This window comes from Xylocopa sonorina, chromosome 10 (assembly GCF_050948175.1).
Source record: "Xylocopa sonorina isolate GNS202 chromosome 10, iyXylSono1_principal, whole genome shotgun sequence".
Taxonomy (NCBI): domain Eukaryota; kingdom Metazoa; phylum Arthropoda; class Insecta; order Hymenoptera; family Apidae; genus Xylocopa; species Xylocopa sonorina.
The window spans coordinates 9,497,240-9,514,383 of NC_135202.1; the positions used below are offsets into that span (position 1 = coordinate 9,497,240).

At 30.7% G+C, this 17,144-nt stretch overlaps 3 protein-coding genes across 5 annotated transcripts; all 3 read left to right on the forward strand.

Moving 5' to 3' along the window:
• Window positions 1-950: 950 nt before the first annotated feature.
• On the forward strand, window positions 951-4,160 carry Gcs1 (mannosyl-oligosaccharide glucosidase). 3 transcript variants are annotated; one of them, XM_076902435.1, is made up of 4 exons: window positions 951-974; window positions 1,502-1,703; window positions 1,783-1,973; window positions 2,048-4,160. In XM_076902435.1, the coding sequence occupies exons 2-4, from the start codon at window positions 1,512-1,514 to the stop codon at window positions 4,092-4,094; spliced, it is 2,430 nt and encodes an 809-aa protein (XP_076758550.1). In that variant the 5' UTR covers window positions 951-974; window positions 1,502-1,511; the 3' UTR covers window positions 4,095-4,160. The 3 variants fall into 3 exon arrangements, with proteins under 3 accessions (XP_076758550.1, XP_076758549.1, XP_076758548.1); XM_076902434.1 differs by lacking the exon at window positions 951-974 and adding an exon at window positions 1,043-1,127; XM_076902433.1 differs by lacking the exon at window positions 951-974 and adding an exon at window positions 1,149-1,378.
• Window positions 4,161-4,826: 666 nt separating this feature from the next.
• On the forward strand, window positions 4,827-8,031 carry Arp1 (Actin-related protein 1). Its single transcript, XM_076902448.1, has 7 exons — window positions 4,827-4,983; window positions 5,305-5,369; window positions 5,776-6,102; window positions 6,281-6,590; window positions 6,750-6,923; window positions 7,012-7,074; window positions 7,150-8,031. Exons 1-7 carry the CDS (start codon window positions 4,936-4,938, stop codon window positions 7,291-7,293), a joined length of 1,131 nt encoding a protein of 376 aa, XP_076758563.1. The 5' UTR covers window positions 4,827-4,935; the 3' UTR covers window positions 7,294-8,031.
• Window positions 8,032-8,683: 652 nt separating this feature from the next.
• Window positions 8,684-17,093, forward strand: Shtd (anaphase promoting complex subunit 1). The gene is made up of 22 exons (XM_076902361.1): window positions 8,684-8,855; window positions 9,046-9,189; window positions 9,262-9,579; window positions 9,644-9,714; window positions 9,794-9,906; window positions 9,982-10,248; window positions 10,336-10,729; window positions 10,828-11,017; window positions 11,098-11,503; window positions 11,606-12,589; window positions 12,668-12,918; window positions 13,004-13,262; window positions 13,344-13,847; window positions 13,924-14,128; window positions 14,194-14,514; window positions 14,602-14,830; window positions 14,913-15,118; window positions 15,191-15,530; window positions 15,620-16,268; window positions 16,335-16,463; window positions 16,574-16,708; window positions 16,739-17,093. Exons 1-21 carry the CDS (start codon window positions 8,832-8,834, stop codon window positions 16,657-16,659), a joined length of 6,090 nt encoding a protein of 2,029 aa, XP_076758476.1. The 5' UTR covers window positions 8,684-8,831; the 3' UTR covers window positions 16,660-16,708; window positions 16,739-17,093.
• Window positions 17,094-17,144: the final 51 nt, after the last annotated feature.

The window sequence follows — 17,144 nt, forward strand, 5'->3', positions numbered from 1 at the left end:
TATATCTTTTAATTACAATCAATGTCATTATAAATAAAAATCACAACTTTGAACAGATGCAATAGGTATGTTATTTAATGAAAGTGTTTCATTACAAAAAGGAAAAGAGTATTAGATACAAAATAATGTAAAATTTTTCATTATAGTAATCTCCACCTGCTACATTCCTAAGTTTATTGCAGTTAATGTGTACTATTGGCTGTGAACATATTTTATAGAACATACGTTGATAAACTAAGGGAAAATAATTATTTATGATTGTTTGCGCTGAGTTGTGTCATTAAAAAGATTCCTTTGTTGTTTAGTCTTAATGTTCAAGGAAAATTCTATACATTGCTGATATTGTATATATGCAATTGTTTTAACATTTTTAAAAACAAATCTATATACATATAAATACATATATTTATATATACATATAAGATACTTAAGATACTAGAAGTAAGCGGAATAAATTACATACATCTTAACATACATACAGGAAACTTGCTAATCCCAGTATTAAATTCTCCTGATCGTAATACGTTCTACTAATCTATAAATGACCATTTTAGACGTACACACTCTGTATTTGCTTAAAATTCAGATGGAAATTATAAACCTTGAAATGAAGATAAGTAATAAGAAAAAAATAACATGTACAAACACTAATTAAAAAATGATTGTGATTAATTTAATCGCATGGAAATACTATATAATATTAAATTCCATTTGAAGATTTAAACAATGTACCAATATGGTAGTTTCTACTACTGATCAAAGGTATATATATACATATATATATATATATGAATATAAACAGTATAACTATAAGCTCTTCCCCAATATGATTATCGTGTGATAATCAATGCTTTATTTGTAACATATGCAGCTATTGGATAAATAAAAATAAAAATGTTAAACAGAATCGTTTTAATCTTAAACTTGTAATCTTACAAATTCAGAAGATTAAATTACTTTGTATTTATAATAGAGTACCGTTTCCTGTCTTTTTTTTTTTTAAACTAAAACTATCATGTGAAGTATTATAGGACTAGTAATTGGTCAGTCTTATGATTTCTAAATTAAAACACATTTTCTCTATGTGTCAAGACTTGTTTTATCACTCATTGATAAAATCGATAAAAGTAAATGATATAACTTGCGAATATTATACTTTTATTTGTTTATACAGTTCCTTTAAGCAGATAACTTTTAATCTTCGAATTTTCATTTAATATACGCGCTGCAAGGCAATCGGCAGATGTAACCTATAAGAAATGGAATATACCGCGTGTAATGATAAATTGAAAATTATATTCTTGTTTAATTTATTTGTTGTTTTATACTAATGATAGTATTATTATTTTACGATAGAACATATTTATTATTAATTAAGGTATTTATTATCTCTAACATTTACTACTATTTTTTTTTTAACTGATTTGTGTTATATTCCAAATCCCTCTAAAAATCAGTAACATAAAAATTATTGACAAATAATAACTGTGATCTGTTTCAGGATAAATAGAATGGCCAAAAATAAAGTACAAGATAAGTTTGTAAAATTGAAGAATAAAACCATCAATACAAAAAAGGAAAGCAAATTTAAAATGTCCATGTTGAACGTTTTAGTTACCGTTTTATGTATTGCTATTGCTGCCTGGTTCAGTTATAAAGGATATCTAGAAACAAGAGTGAATACTCCATACGATGTGAAAAAGGTATATTTAATATTTCTATTTTTACTTAAATTTTACCAAAGCTAATAAAGTATAATTGTATGTTTGTTAAAAAAAAAAGTTAGTAACAGCTTCTGGATTGGATGTCTTAGACAGATATTGGGGCACTTATCGACCAGGTGTATATTTTGGTTTGAAAACCAGAGACTCGCATTCCTTAGTAACAGGATTAATGTGGTATTTTCCACATTTGTTACGCCAGGATGGTAGTGGCCTTAGACATTGGTGCGAACAAAGTGATAGACTAGATAGGTGAATAAGATTTATTTTTTTCAATTGGTGATACATTATGAAAAGTAGTTACTAATTATTAAATTTCTATTTAGGTATGCATGGATGGAACATGATGGAAAAACGTTTGGTGTCCAAGAAATAGTGGACAATTCAGCTATTTTAAATACTACATTTGTTAAAAGACCTGGTGGTAAACATGGTGGAGACTGGACAGCAAGAATTGCTGTAACTTCTAAGAATCAATCACGAGATGGTGAAGATATTTCATTAATCTTTTATACTGCCATTGAGGAGAATGTTAAAGGATGGATTAAAGTTAATCTTAGCGATGAGAAACAGTTAGCAGGTGTAGAAGGAAATACCCATGGTTTGGGCTCATTTACTATAAATTTTGATGTGATACAGGGAACCATAGAAGAACATTCATTCCTAGCAACAGTTAGTCCTGGTTTAAATGTTCTGAAAGAAACTGTTCTTCAAAACCTTAGAATAGCGTCTTATAAAGGATCTTCAAAAAAGTATATAGTTTTAGCGGGTGAACAAGTACCGTTATCAGCTGATCAAAAAAAAAGAGATGCAAATTTTATCGCAACGCAGCTAACGGGAAGAATTCCTTTTGAAGTTGAAGTTAGTTATGAATCGGGTAGTTTTATCAATAGAGCCGACAGATTAACTGGTAAAAATTATGACCGTACTCTAGCAATGCATCGGAAATTATTCGATGAAAAATTTGAGAAGGTATTCAAGTTAAAATCAAAAGGTTATGCAGAAGATGCAATTAAATTTGCAAAAATGGCTCTATCAAATATGATAGGATCTATAGGCTATTTTTACGGAAGCTCGCAAGTGCAAAGCCAATATACTAAAGGACCTGTCCCTTATTGGAAAGCACCTTTATATACCAGCGTGCCCAGTAGAAGCTTTTTTCCACGAGGATTCTTATGGGACGAAGGTTTCCATGGTTTACTTATATCAGCATGGGATTTAGAAATTGAACTAGATATTATAAATCATTGGTTCGATTTGATGAACGTCGAAGGCTGGATTCCAAGAGAAATGATTTTAGGACAAGAAGCACTAGCAAAAGTTCCAGAGGAGTTCGTAACTCAAGTAAATACGAATGCGAATCCACCCACATTTTTCTTAACATTACATTTTATACTGAAGCATAAATATGAAGAAATAGTGGAGAAACATTTTCAATTTCTTAACAACTTATATCCTCGCCTTCAGACTTGGTTTAATTGGTTTAATACAACGCAAACTGGAGATATACCAAGTACATATAGATGGCGAGGTAGAGATGGAACAACTAATAAGGAACTGAATCCAAAAACGCTTACATCCGGATTAGATGATTACCCAAGAGCTTCTCATCCAAACGTAGATGAACGACACGTTGATCTGCGATGTTGGATTGCATTCGCTGCTGATATTATGTATCAGATTAGCGAGGTTTTAAGCAACTCTAATAACAAATATCAAGAGACTTATAAGTATTTATCCGATAATGATTTATTAAATAAGTTACACTGGTCGCCATATACTGAAATGTACGCTGATTTTGGATTGCATACAGACAAAGTATTTTTACGGAAACCTACTCCACCTCCGAGATCGCATGTACAACCACCAGAAATGATACGGGTTACTATGGAAGATCCTACTTTGAGATATGTTGACACATCTTTCGGTTATGTCTCATTATTTCCATTTATTTTGCAAATTATTGAACCTACCTCTCCCCAGTTAGGTAAAGTATTACAGGATCTAACAAAGCCTGATCTCTTGTGGACCAAATACGGTTTACGATCGCTCGCCAAGATATCCCCATTTTACATGAAATATAACACAGAACACGATGCTCCTTACTGGAGAGGAGCTATTTGGATGAATTTAAATTATTTAACGGTGCGAGCAACGCACTATTATTCCAACATTGAAGGTCCATATAGAACCAAGGCGAAAAAAATTTATCAGGATCTAAGGGAAAATTTAATACAAAATGTTATCAAACAGTATCAAAAGTCCGGTTATATATGGGAAAATTACGGAGATATACATGGAGAAGGCAAAGGCAGTCATCCATTTACTGGTTGGACATCTCTGGTTGTATTGCTTATGGCAGAAATTTACTAATTGTAGAATTATATTGTAAATAGCTCATTCTACAAGTAAATTATTTTATTAACAGAAGCAATAGAAGATGTCCTTTGTGTTTTTATGAAGTAAATGTGAATGATAAACATTGACTAAACAATTGTAATACACAAGAATGTGATAGCATTCGTAAGTTATTTTAATCACTTATAGAAATATGTTTACAAATTTTACAAACTGCTAACTGCACAGGACATTCACAAATATGTATTGCAATTTATTAAGTTATCTATTTTTACATTAACTCGCTAATTGGAGGCCTATAATATAATGAACATAAGTTATACCTGAATTATTATTTTTTTTTATATAGATATTTTATTCTTTAAGTTATTATAAGTATATAGCTTTTTTTTTAACAGATTATACTTTTAAATCTTGGCTGTGACTCAGTGAAACAGAAATTATACTGTAATATTAAGTCACATCAAAATAAATACATTTCAAATTTTTAAGCATTTCAATTTGATAATAAGCGCGCGAATAAGTACACCGTTATAATTAATATCTTTGTGCATAAAGTATGATATTAATAACAACAAACTGTTGTTTAATTTGCAGTACAGTTGTATAAGATTTATTGTAGAAAAATTATTAAACAATCTTTTTAGATTACCCGACTAATGCATCTTTTTACATTTAGCCAAAAAATTCGAATGCTATTGGCAGACCTGCTGGTAACTAGTGGGAAGAAGTAATTTTACTGCTTAACTGTCAATAACTCCCTTCAGACCTCACCAGAGAATAGGTGTGCGACTGTGGGGTTACGATTGTGAATTTCTGAAGTTCTTCTATAAAGTAGTACGGTTTTTAGATAACTATGGAGCCTTACGATGTAATAATTAATCAGCCCGTAGTTATCGACAATGTAAGTAGCGTATAAAATTTTTAAAATCTTCAATTATTTTTCCGTTCCTTATACCGTTGTGTCAAATTGAATCCTACCATAATGTCGGCTCCTAAGCAACGCTAAAAATTTCGCACTTTCTCTCTAAAATTATGTATATTAGTCATGTCGTACGATTTTGTTGCATTTTTTTTAATTATTTTTATTATCAATATCGAATTTTATAAACGTATCATGTACGATAATACCTTGACAATCTACTAGTAATAAAATAATTTTTGTAGTTTAAAATCAATAATTATATTTGATGATAATATTGCACAATTTTTCGTACTTCTTTAGGGTTCTGGCGTGATTAAAGCGGGATTTGCAGGCGATCAAATACCAAAATGCAGATTTCCAAATTAGTAAGTAAATCTACTGATGCTACCTAATTGATATTCTTGACAGTACTCTTGTTGCTTGGAGGTTATTAACAAATAATAAAACAATCTCAACTGCTCAACATTTTTTATTATTATACTATCAATCAAAAGTTTCGGTTTGAAAAGAAATTTGATATTTTACAAAATCTAAGAATAAAAGAAAAGAGCAATTTAATATAATGTTACCTCAACAAATTTCTCAGTTAAAAGTCTATTAACTATGTCTATTATACATAAACCAATAAATAATTGAACAGTGTGTCTTCTTATAACGTACAACTTAGATTTTGAGTCTAAATTTTTGGCTAATAGTATATGCCTTTAAAAATGACTTCTATGGACGATATGAGGACATTGCCTTTGTATTAAAGCAACGATCTGTTTTTAGCATTGGCAGACCCAAACATGTACGTGTCATGGCTGGTGCTTTAGAAGGGGATCTTTTCGTTGGCCCAATCGCAGAGGAACATCGTGGCCTTTTATCTCTTCGATACCCAATGGAACATGGAGTTGTTACAGATTGGAATGATATGGAAAGAATTTGGTCTTATGTGTATAGTAAAGATCAATTAGCAACATTTAGCGAAGAACATCCAGTTTTATTAACAGAAGCACCTCTTAATCCAAGAAAAAATAGGGAAAAAGCTGCAGAAATATTCTTTGATACGTTCAATGTGCCAGCTTTATTTGTTTCTATGCAAGCTGTACTCAGTCTGTAGGTATCCTGTTTGGGATGAATCTCTTTACTCCTTTCATTAGTATAGCCATATATGTTTATGCATGTCACAAAGGCTCCTCATATCCGTTAATTTCATTCTAATGAAAGGATTAATAATATATTGTAAGAATATCATAAAGCTTTTATTAATATATTAATTGTTTAAATATAACAGATATGCCACAGGGCGAACTACAGGAGTTGTTTTAGATGCTGGAGATGGTGTTACACATGCAGTACCTATTTATGAAGGTTTTGCTATGCCTCATAGCATTATGAGGGTCGATATAGCAGGACGCGATGTCACAAGACACCTTCGGCTTCTTTTACGTAAAGAGGGTATTAATTTCAGAACTACAGCAGAATTTGAAATTGTTAGAACAATTAAGGAAAAAGCATGCTATCTTGCTAGTAATCCTCAGAAAGAAGAAACTATTGAAACAGAAAAATTCCAGTATACATTGCCAGATGGAAGTTACCTAGAGGTAATATAATTTGTATTATTTCTCTAAAACTGATTATTAATTATTTTGTTTAAATAATTTGATTGCACATGATGGCACAATGTGTTTTTAAATTTAATTTTTGAAAATTATTTTATATCTTATGTGATGTATGCAGAGTATGGTACTTGTTTACATTAGATCGGTCCAGCGCGATTTAGAGCTCCCGAAGTACTCTTTAGACCAGACCTAATTGGAGAGGAGTGTGAAGGACTTCACGAAGTATTGACCTATTCCATTCAAAAATCCGACTTAGATTTAAGAAAGGTATTATTCCAAAATATTGTTCTATCAGGAGGATCAACGTTATTCCGTGTAAGTATGAGATTAATTAGATTGTATTTATTAATGTTAAATCAAATGCAAAAACTGTTATGTAATAATTCATGCATGTCTTTGCTAGGGATTTGGCGACAGATTATTATCTGAGATTCGTAAAATGGCACCGAAAGATATAAAAATTAGGGTATGTATAATATACAATAAATATTATTTTTCAAATAACTATTTTTGTAAAAAATGTTTAAACTTCGATACATAGATATCAGCTCCTCAGGAACGATTGTATAGTACTTGGATTGGAGGTTCTATTTTAGCTTCTTTAGATACGTTCAAGAAGATGTGGGTTAGTAAAAGAGAATATGAAGAAGATGGTATAAGAGCAATTCATCGTAAAACATTTTGAATTTAATTTAGGAAGATTTATGATGTTTTGTCAAATAATTTAAGTACAACACATAAGTAATATGGCACACTCGGCACAAAAATCGACATGTACCGTGTTTACCATGCTCTTTGAATGCTTTTAATACTGCTAAATTTTTTAAAATCTTGCTTTAACTTTTCTTTTAAATGAAGCTATATTCCAAGGGATCATAAATTGTGCATATTTAACGAATTAAACAAAAACATAATACAAAAAGAAAAGAACAATGTAATACAATTTATTTAATTCTTCGGTAGTTTATGTAACAGTTTTAATATATAAATATTTATTTAGTCACAATTTTAAAAAATAAAATTTTTATTATATTTTTAAACGATATTTATTCATTAAGGTTCCTTGGAAATGTACATAAAAGTTTCTAAAGTTATATAAATTTTAACTATTTAAGTTAAATGTATGTGTGAAACTAAGCGCTACATTTAATTGTAGATTTAAAATGAAATCTCTCCTTTTATACGTACCATCTTTATGAATTGAACATTTGATTTTTTATATATTATTTATAATTTTACTTTATATTTATAATATAACGAAACAGAAAATTTACTTCTACTAAAAGAAAACTGAAGGGCTTTGGTTAACCAAGTTAACGTTATAGAGGAGATAATGTAATTTTTATCTATAGTAACAATTTTGCAAAGTATTTGTAAATATGTATGCTTTGGTAAAAATAAATCTATAAACTCTTTACACATATATTGGTTATATCGATTTTTATAAGCAAGTGGTAACGATTGCAAACTTATATTGTATGATTTCGTATATAAATATATATATATAATAAGCAAATTACACAGTGAATAGGAACTTAAAATCATTTAATAGCAATTTCATTGTGAAGGTACTAAAAATATATTAAGAATTTTATCTGTGTTTATATGTTCTTTTAACTGTGATACAAAAAATAGACCTTCGTTTAATTATTTAAGATCATGTTATTTATTTTTTAAATGCACTTGTATTTAAAAAGATGAACTCATAGCTAGCTATATACTATTACAATTTTTTATACGTATTATCACAATTATTGCTAGATGCATTTTATTTTAATATCATGAATTATAATTAGTAACTAATATTATATAATTAATATATGTAATATTTATATTTTCCACTCCTATAATTGTATTTTAATTTGTAATAAAAAATTATTAATTACAAATGTAAATTTTGTATACAATATTTATTATTTTATAAAAGTAATTTTAATGTTATTAAAGGAATGTAAAATAAATCTATATACATGTAATGATTTATAAGTAATATTTAAATGTATAGGATCTTATTTGAGTGTACGCGCGCGTGTGTGTGTCGCGTATGCGCATGTAAATATATCGAATATGGCGACGTCCATAGTGACACATCGTTTAGCAACATTGTATTTGCAAAAATATTCTCAAATAATTCTGGTAGACAATCTAAAGTAAATACTATTGTATTATTTTGTTAATTCATAACAATTAGAGTCTGCAAATCTGGATGAAACTAAGGAAAAAATGATTGCCGCCTCAGAACCGGTGGTAAGTGAAATGGTTTTTAGGTTATAACACAATTTATAAATATATGTATTGTGTATTATTTTTTCTTAATCAGTGATAATTATTGAAACTAGTTATCTTATCAATTGCTAATAATTCTTTTATTCACTTAAAAGAATGATTAATTTATTAAAAAATTACAAATGTTAATCTTGTAACGCATTTGTTGAAGGAATATGTTCCTGGTGGAAGACAAACAATTTTACGGCATCCTGAATCGACAGCTAATCAGCAGCTATTAAATAATCAAACTGTTGAAGGAGAAAGTATTTTATTACAAAAATTCAGCCAAGTAAACATTTCAGAAAGGTCACCTGTAAGTATGAGTACGTTGTACGTTTAGATTAAGGGATATTTAAATTATTGAGAACATGTGTCTCTTATGTAGAAAGAATTTTGGGTTGTGCGTGAAAATGATACTTGTGGTGAAGAAGAATTATATTGCTCGGGCAAAATCGCAATCCACTCTAAGGGTAGTCAGACTACTCGAATATTACAAACAACTTACACTTGTGAGACAGACATTAAACATGCCTTGTGGTGCAAATTTCATACTAATATACCTGATCATTTAACGAAAGGAAAGGAATTTGAGGAAGAAGATAATAACATCAAAACAATAGAATGTATTTGTTTAATTGATTCCTACACCCTTAGAGTATTCACTGATGTTGGTGAAGATTATGTATCTAGTTTACAATTTCAGGTAAATACCTTAATAATATACAATAGTTTAATTAGATATTTATAATTATATTGTGAATTTTTAGGTATCTGCTGTCTGGCCAACAAAATATGGAATTTTGTTGGAAAAAGCACAAGTCCCAACTTCAGAAATAAGGTTTATTTTAATGTTTTAAAACTAGTATTAATTTTATATAACCAAAACGCATCAATAATATTGTGATTAATATTTGCAGGTATACGTCAGCAGAAGGAAATAGATTACAATCACACAATGACATAAATTTACCAGTGGCATTTTCTCTTATGCACCCTTTAGATGAAATTTGCCCTGTACTTATTAAACATGGTACAATTATATATTCTTTTATAAATCATTATAATACTTCAGATCAAAGAGTACTGTAAAAAATATTATTTACAGGAAACATATCATATATGTATGATTCACATCAACAAATTGTATTTACTAGTTCTGAACCATCTTTGGCTGTGATATATGATACAAAGACTGGATTACATTCTGTATATAAAATACGTAAAGCATCAACAGAAGAATGTCAAATAGTCTGTGGGAATAATGACACTACTGCTAGCATATTTAATCAATCAGCAAGCGCATCATCGCTAAATATTGGAAGTAATCTCTCTCATAATAAAAGTATAAATAAAGGACATTTAAGTATATTTGGTAAGAATGATACAGTAATTACATTAAAATACCGTTTAATCTGATGAAATCAGAATGTGCAGTGGCAAGAATATATTTGCATTTTAGGAGTACCAAATCCACAATTAAGTATGGGATTAGGAGTATCAAATAGTCCCTTTGGTTCTCGAACATCATATACTACAGCTTGCTCCGGAGGCCCATCACCTTCCCAACAACAACAGCAGCATTCAAGATCTCAAAGCCCAATGGCAACTATTTCCCGTTGTCAGTCTCCTACACACTCTGCATTCTCACCATTACTCAGTGCACCTGCGACTTCAATTATTCATCATTCAAAGTTGCATCAAACAGTAATGGCCTCAGTATTAACTCATATGCAAAGCAGTCCCATTGGTAGTTGTAGCAACATACAATTACAGGGTGTTATTACACCAAGTAGACCTTTATACCCTGATGTATGTCTTGATCATGTTTGGACTGAGAATGTTGGCATTTCAAAGTACGTATTATGTTATTACCATTTACTATTACAAATTTTCGCCCTGTTTCCTATTCTTTTATAAGAATACAATACTAATAGACATGTATTTCTTTAAGAGATGTTGTGTCTACTCGAGCATCTAAGGTTTTTTTGTCATCAGATTTCGTTGGACAGAATTATTTATGTTACTTAGTTCCATTCAGATCTCAACTATTTCTAGTGAGGCTTGAAAAGACGAATAAACAACAACAAATTATTTTTGGCATGGTAACAAACATTGTAGCTAAAGATGCTGTTAACATACCAGTTAGTATCTTTCTTAAAATTGCTTTTTATTAATATTTAATTAGTGCTAAAAATACTAAACATAACTTGTTATGTTTTAGATTTTACATATGGTAGCAATAATGGATCTATCAAATGGAGTGGTGTTATATTCAGGCGTAACTTGTGTTGGCAAACTACATGTAACAGGAATACTTCCAAATTTGACTGGTTGCAACTATTTCTTATCAAATGTCAATCATAAATTAAGCTCTCCATTTCCACGCCGAAGTTCATTGATTTCTCAAAATTATGCCGCCTCACATGATATTAAATTCGAAGAAGGATTGCATTTGTTAAGTCCTGTAAGTGGTAACTGCGCTAGACCACCTACTTTATTGGAAAACTCTTTAGTGGACTCAAATTACCTATTTTTAAAAGAAGCAGTCGGAAATAAAGTTACTTTAGAATACGGACATAAAAATTACTTTCGAATAATGTTACCAACATCCAGTACTTCTCCTCTAGGTAAACATATATTCGTATATATATTTTTACATAAACGTAATTATGTATTATACTTATTTTAACAAAATAATAAGTGTTTATTTTATGTTATATATTTTACAGTAACTAAATGTTTGCAAACGTTAAGAAGCGTTTTGCAAAAAGATTTAGCCATGCAATTGTTGGTAAAATGGTATGGAGCACGAAATGCTCCTGGACCTCAAGATTTTTCACCAGAACAGGAATGGTATCTTTTTCTCGTAGTTTTGTTTACATTACTGGGATATGAAGTAGAGAAGTTGCAACTTATTCATAAAAATGAGAAGGATCAACTTGGTGAACGCAATAGTCCAATGGTGGTACCAAAGAAGCAGAAAACGAATAATTCCGGATCGAACGATGATTGGAAATATATGACGAATTTCGTAAAAAATGGAAATTCTCAGATTTTTATTTCAAACATACTTGGTCTTCGAAAAACGTTTAATATACATCAAGCATCGATGCCACGCGTTACAGAGACCAATAATACAGGAAAAATAAATACACAGTCTATTCTATTTCCATATTTTCCGCTCGTCCTGTTTTCGCTACATCTTTTATATGAAGAATTGAAATTAAATTGTGTAATGTTAGAAAGTTTACCACTACTTGCACAGCTATTGTATCAGTTAAGCTTGGACTTGAGATTTGATGTATACGCTCATCATTATTTTCTGGACTTTCCTTTTATCTATTACTTAAAAAAAGGTGTATCCCAAATCAAGGAGGCTGATCTGCAGAAAATTACTATACCGTGTTATATCCCATCGAGTCCACCGAATATATTCGAAACGTTAAATAATTTACTAAACGGGATGGAGGTATCATCGTTTCCTTACCTAAGCCAAGTAAATCCAAAAACGAAAAACATAGTTTACTTAATGACACTTATAGCAAACGAAAATCAAGTTAATGTTGTAGAAATTGATAGATATGTAAAACATATAATACCAGTTGGAAGTCGTATAGATTTTCAGGAATGCGGAAATAAATACGAAAAGGAAATATGTAAAAGAATTGACTGTTCTACGGTAGATAGAACGGTGTTATTATATCATGAGTTGGGTAAGTTTCCGTTACTTTATATGTCACTCATCAGTAGTTTTAATATTGACTTAAAAGTTAAAATGCTTCATTCTTTAGGTATGAACAAAAAGGATCTCGAAACGTTACCTCCAGGTATTTCGTTACTGCTGAAAGATGTGATGTACAGATGTAGAGAACGTCCTCCATCAAACTGGCCGATGCAAGCTTACGAACTAGTGGATCGCCAAGATTTGTCGGCATTAGATAAACATTTAAAATCACCTGTGCCAAATCATTTGGAAAGTGAAGGAAAAAACTATTCGGTTAAAGATCCTGAACAGGATGATGGCATGGAATTTGATGATTCTGTGGGTTTAAAGAATATTTAACTTTATCAAGGATATTTTATTTGTTTGTACTACGAATTATTATTAATTCTAATAATTTTCACAGGTATTGAAATTGAGGTTTAACAAAGATCACAGGATAGCAGAAGTCCGAAAATTGTTAAATTCTTCCAAGCCAGTAAGAATAGCAATAGTTCAGAGGCCAGATGTAAGTGATCATGAATTTATAGAAGAACAGGAAAAACATTTACACGCACTGTGCACAAGAACAATGGCACTACCAGTAGCTAGAGGCATGTTCACATTAAGAACTTCGACTCCTATTATCACAGAACAATTACCAATTCCTCGACTTTGTTTAACTGGTATGAAACAAACAAATATTCGTATCTTTATTAAATTAGTAATTTTTTTTTGACAATCGTAATACGTTATTATATTTGTAGGGAAAGCACCACCCCGTGGAACGAACGTAGAACTAGCTCACATAGATGTTCCGTCAAACATGAACTTATGGCCATTGTTTCACAATGGTGTGGCTGCGGGTCTCCGTATTCGTCCGGATGCATCTAATATCGATTCAACTTGGATAGTATACAATAAGCAACAGCAAGGCGATTTTGGTATTGAACATTCGGGTTTTTTAATGGCCCTTGGCTTGAACGGCCATTTGAAGAATTTAGCGCCATTTAGCATGTACGAGTATCTAGTTGAATGCCACGAAGCTACCAGTGTCGGACTTCTGTTAGGTTTATCAGCAACTCACCGTGGCACTATGAATGTATCTATGACAAAACTATTATCTCTTCACGTTGAGACTTTGTTACCACCGACAAGCATCGAATTAAACGTGCAACAGAATGTTCAAGTTGCTGCGTTAATGGGCGTCGGATTGGTGTACCAAGGAACTGCTCATAGACATATCGCTCTAGCCTTATTATCGGAAATTGGTAACTATTCGTGATAAAATTGTGTCATATTAAAAATACGTAAAGCGTTTTACTAAATTAACGAAATTATTTGAAGGCAGACCTCCAGGGCCAGAAATGAAAAACTGTGTAGATCGAGAATCTTATTCTTTAGCAGCAGGCCTTGCGTTAGGTTTAGTTGTATTAGGATGTGGAGGTGGCCCAGATTTAGCTAATATACCGGACACTTTACATTACTACATGGTTGGAGGACATGTTAGGCCCCTTACTGGAGCACAAAAAGATAAATATAAATCACCCAGGTATGTATACTCATGTTGTCCAAATTATATTTTCAAACTTATGTTTTTTTTCATTCCAATTTTAGTTACCAAATAAGAGAAGGTGATTCTATAAATATCGATGTGACAAGTCCTGGAGCTACTATAGCACTAGGCCTCATGTATTTTAATACAGGAAACAGAGCAGTGGCAGAATGGATGCAAGCACCTGACACCCAGTACTTACTAGACTTTGTACGACCCGATTTCTTATTATTAAGAATATTAGCAAAATCGCTAATTCTTTGGAATGAAATTGAACCAACGAAATCCTGGGTTTCTAGTCATGTTCCTAACATCGTTTATAAGTACAGATTACAAAAGCCAACTTCTGAAATAGCTCAGAATGTAGATTTGGAAACCATGAAGTTAGTACAGGGAGTATACACGAGTATATATGTGATTATGTTATTATAATTTTTCTCTTAAACTAATTATCGTTGCTTTGAATACAGTCAAGCTTATTGTAATATAATCGCGGGTGCATGCATGGCCTTGGGTTTGAAATTTGCGGGAACTGCCAACAGAAATGCTTTCAAAACTTTATATAATTATGCCCAGATGTTTACGGCACTGTCGCATAAAACTATCGCCGAACTAGCAGGAAAATCAACCATTGAAACGTGTTTAAACGTTACTTTACTTTCTGCTGCAATTGTGATGGCAGGAACGGGAAACTTGGAGGTAAATCTCATACACAAGTTTTGCGTTATTGTTATTCATATATTGTATTTATTGTTAAATTATGTACACCAATTTATTACAGATTATGAGAATATGTCGACACATAAGGACACGTGTAGGACCTGCCAGTAGCGTTGTTACGTATGGCTCTCATTTAGCCACACATATGGCTCTTGGTCTCCTCTTTCTTGGCGGAGGAAAATATACTCTCTCTAATAGTGCTAGCGCGGTGGCCGCTCTCATAATTTCTTTTTTTCCAAAATTTCCAACACACAGTAATGATAACAGGTTAATAATAGCATTTTATTTATGAATTGAAATGAGTTTGTATTGTAACAATTTTCTTTTATTAATCGATAGGTATCATTTACAAGCGTTACGACATTTATATGTATTGGCTGCAGAACCACGTGTAATTTTACCTAGGGACATTGATAGTAATCAGTATTGCTATGCAACAGTACACTTAACATTCGAATCCGAAAAAGATGCAGAAGGACAAGATCTGATACTTCAAGCGCCTTGTTTATTACCGCAGCTATGTAACATTAAAAAAATTGAATTGAAGGACGATCGATATTGGGAAATAATTTTCGAGAAAGGACATAATTGGCAGCAGCTTGAAAATATGCTTAAAAAATGTAAAACTTTGGCCGTTAAACAAAAAGCTGGTTATTTATCATACGTAGAAGATCCACATGTAATTATTTAAGTAATCTTTTATATTGTGCTGCTAGTTATACATGAAGATATTAATATTTAGTATTTTTTTATGTGCGAATGTTCCAGGGTTTTCGAAGTTTAATCGCTCAAACCTTAACAACGGAGAATGTTATTGCATGGGCTGCTCGTCCCGAGTGTGTAACATCATTTACGAACGATAAAACTATATTAAATATAGTGAAATATTTTTTACAATGGTCTAAAAAAAATAAAAGCACAAACGATACTAATTTAAAAGTACAATCTTATGGTAGCTTAGCTAAGAATAGTTCTGGATATCAATCTCAAAGTTTAAGTGATATATCCGAAAGACCAAGCAGTAACTGGAACGATCGATCAGATTCCTCTATTGAAAAGATGGAAATTGTTGAATCGTCATCTGGTTCAAAAAATCCCAATCATTTACTTAAGCTTGAAGAACAATTATCTGAACTGACAGAATTCGAAAAGCAGTTCCTCCATACATTTGCCATTATTGTATATGAATGTGTGATAAAAGATAAAGTAAGCCTTCTTCCTTTGTGGGTCGATTTAATAAAGAGTATGGAAATCATAGAAAAAGAACCAAATAGTTTTTCTACATGGCAAATAAAGCTTGTTTCATCTCAGATGTTGAAAAAATCTTATGTAGAAAATAAAAATCCACTGTTTGGCGCTGAAAGTATACTTGCAATTAAACAGAAAATTTCATATATTATGGATAGCTGGGAGCATGGTGAGTATTTTATTTATCTATTAAATTTGTTGCTTCCTTTTAAATACTTAATAACTTTTGTTATAGAATTAATATCGCACATTAAATCTTACTTGACAACTGGAAATATTCAAGAGGACGTAACATTGCTACAAAAAATGTGCACATATTTTATATTTTACGACATTCCTCATAAAATGGATTACCAAGCAATCTGTAAGTTCATTTACTTATCAATACTTATTTATAATTGTTGTGCATATTTTATTTATTATTATCATTACTATCATTATCATTACTTACATTATAATCTTTACTATTTTCAGTGGCATTGTTACTAAACTCAGATATAAAATCTAAAATATCTAATGTAACATTGTACAAATTATATAAAATTTTAAAATCAAATTGATCATGTTACTTATAGTTCTATGAACAATTGGAATTAACTCTATGTGAAATATTTAAAGAAAAATTGATTTACTTCCATTTATGCTTCATTATTGAAAAGATGTGTGGAGAATATAGACTGATAATTTTGGTTAATCTATTATGTTACATGAGAAATAAGTCTTGCTACATGGGTAATTTTTTTTCTTTTTGTGATGTATCTCAATGCATAAAAATACATGTACAATCAATGGTTATAAAGGAAGTGTAAATAAGTTAACACTGACATTAATAGAAAATTAATTTATTATTTTACACGCGCTGTAATAAATATTACAATATAAAATAATTTAAAACATAACTTTACAATTTTTCATATGTACATATGTATATAAAAATAGTATCTTATCACTTCAATCTTTTTCTAAATGCGTCCTCGAGAATTTAATTAACAGACATTGATAAGAAAAAGTTATACAATGACTAAGAAAAAGAAAAATAGATAAG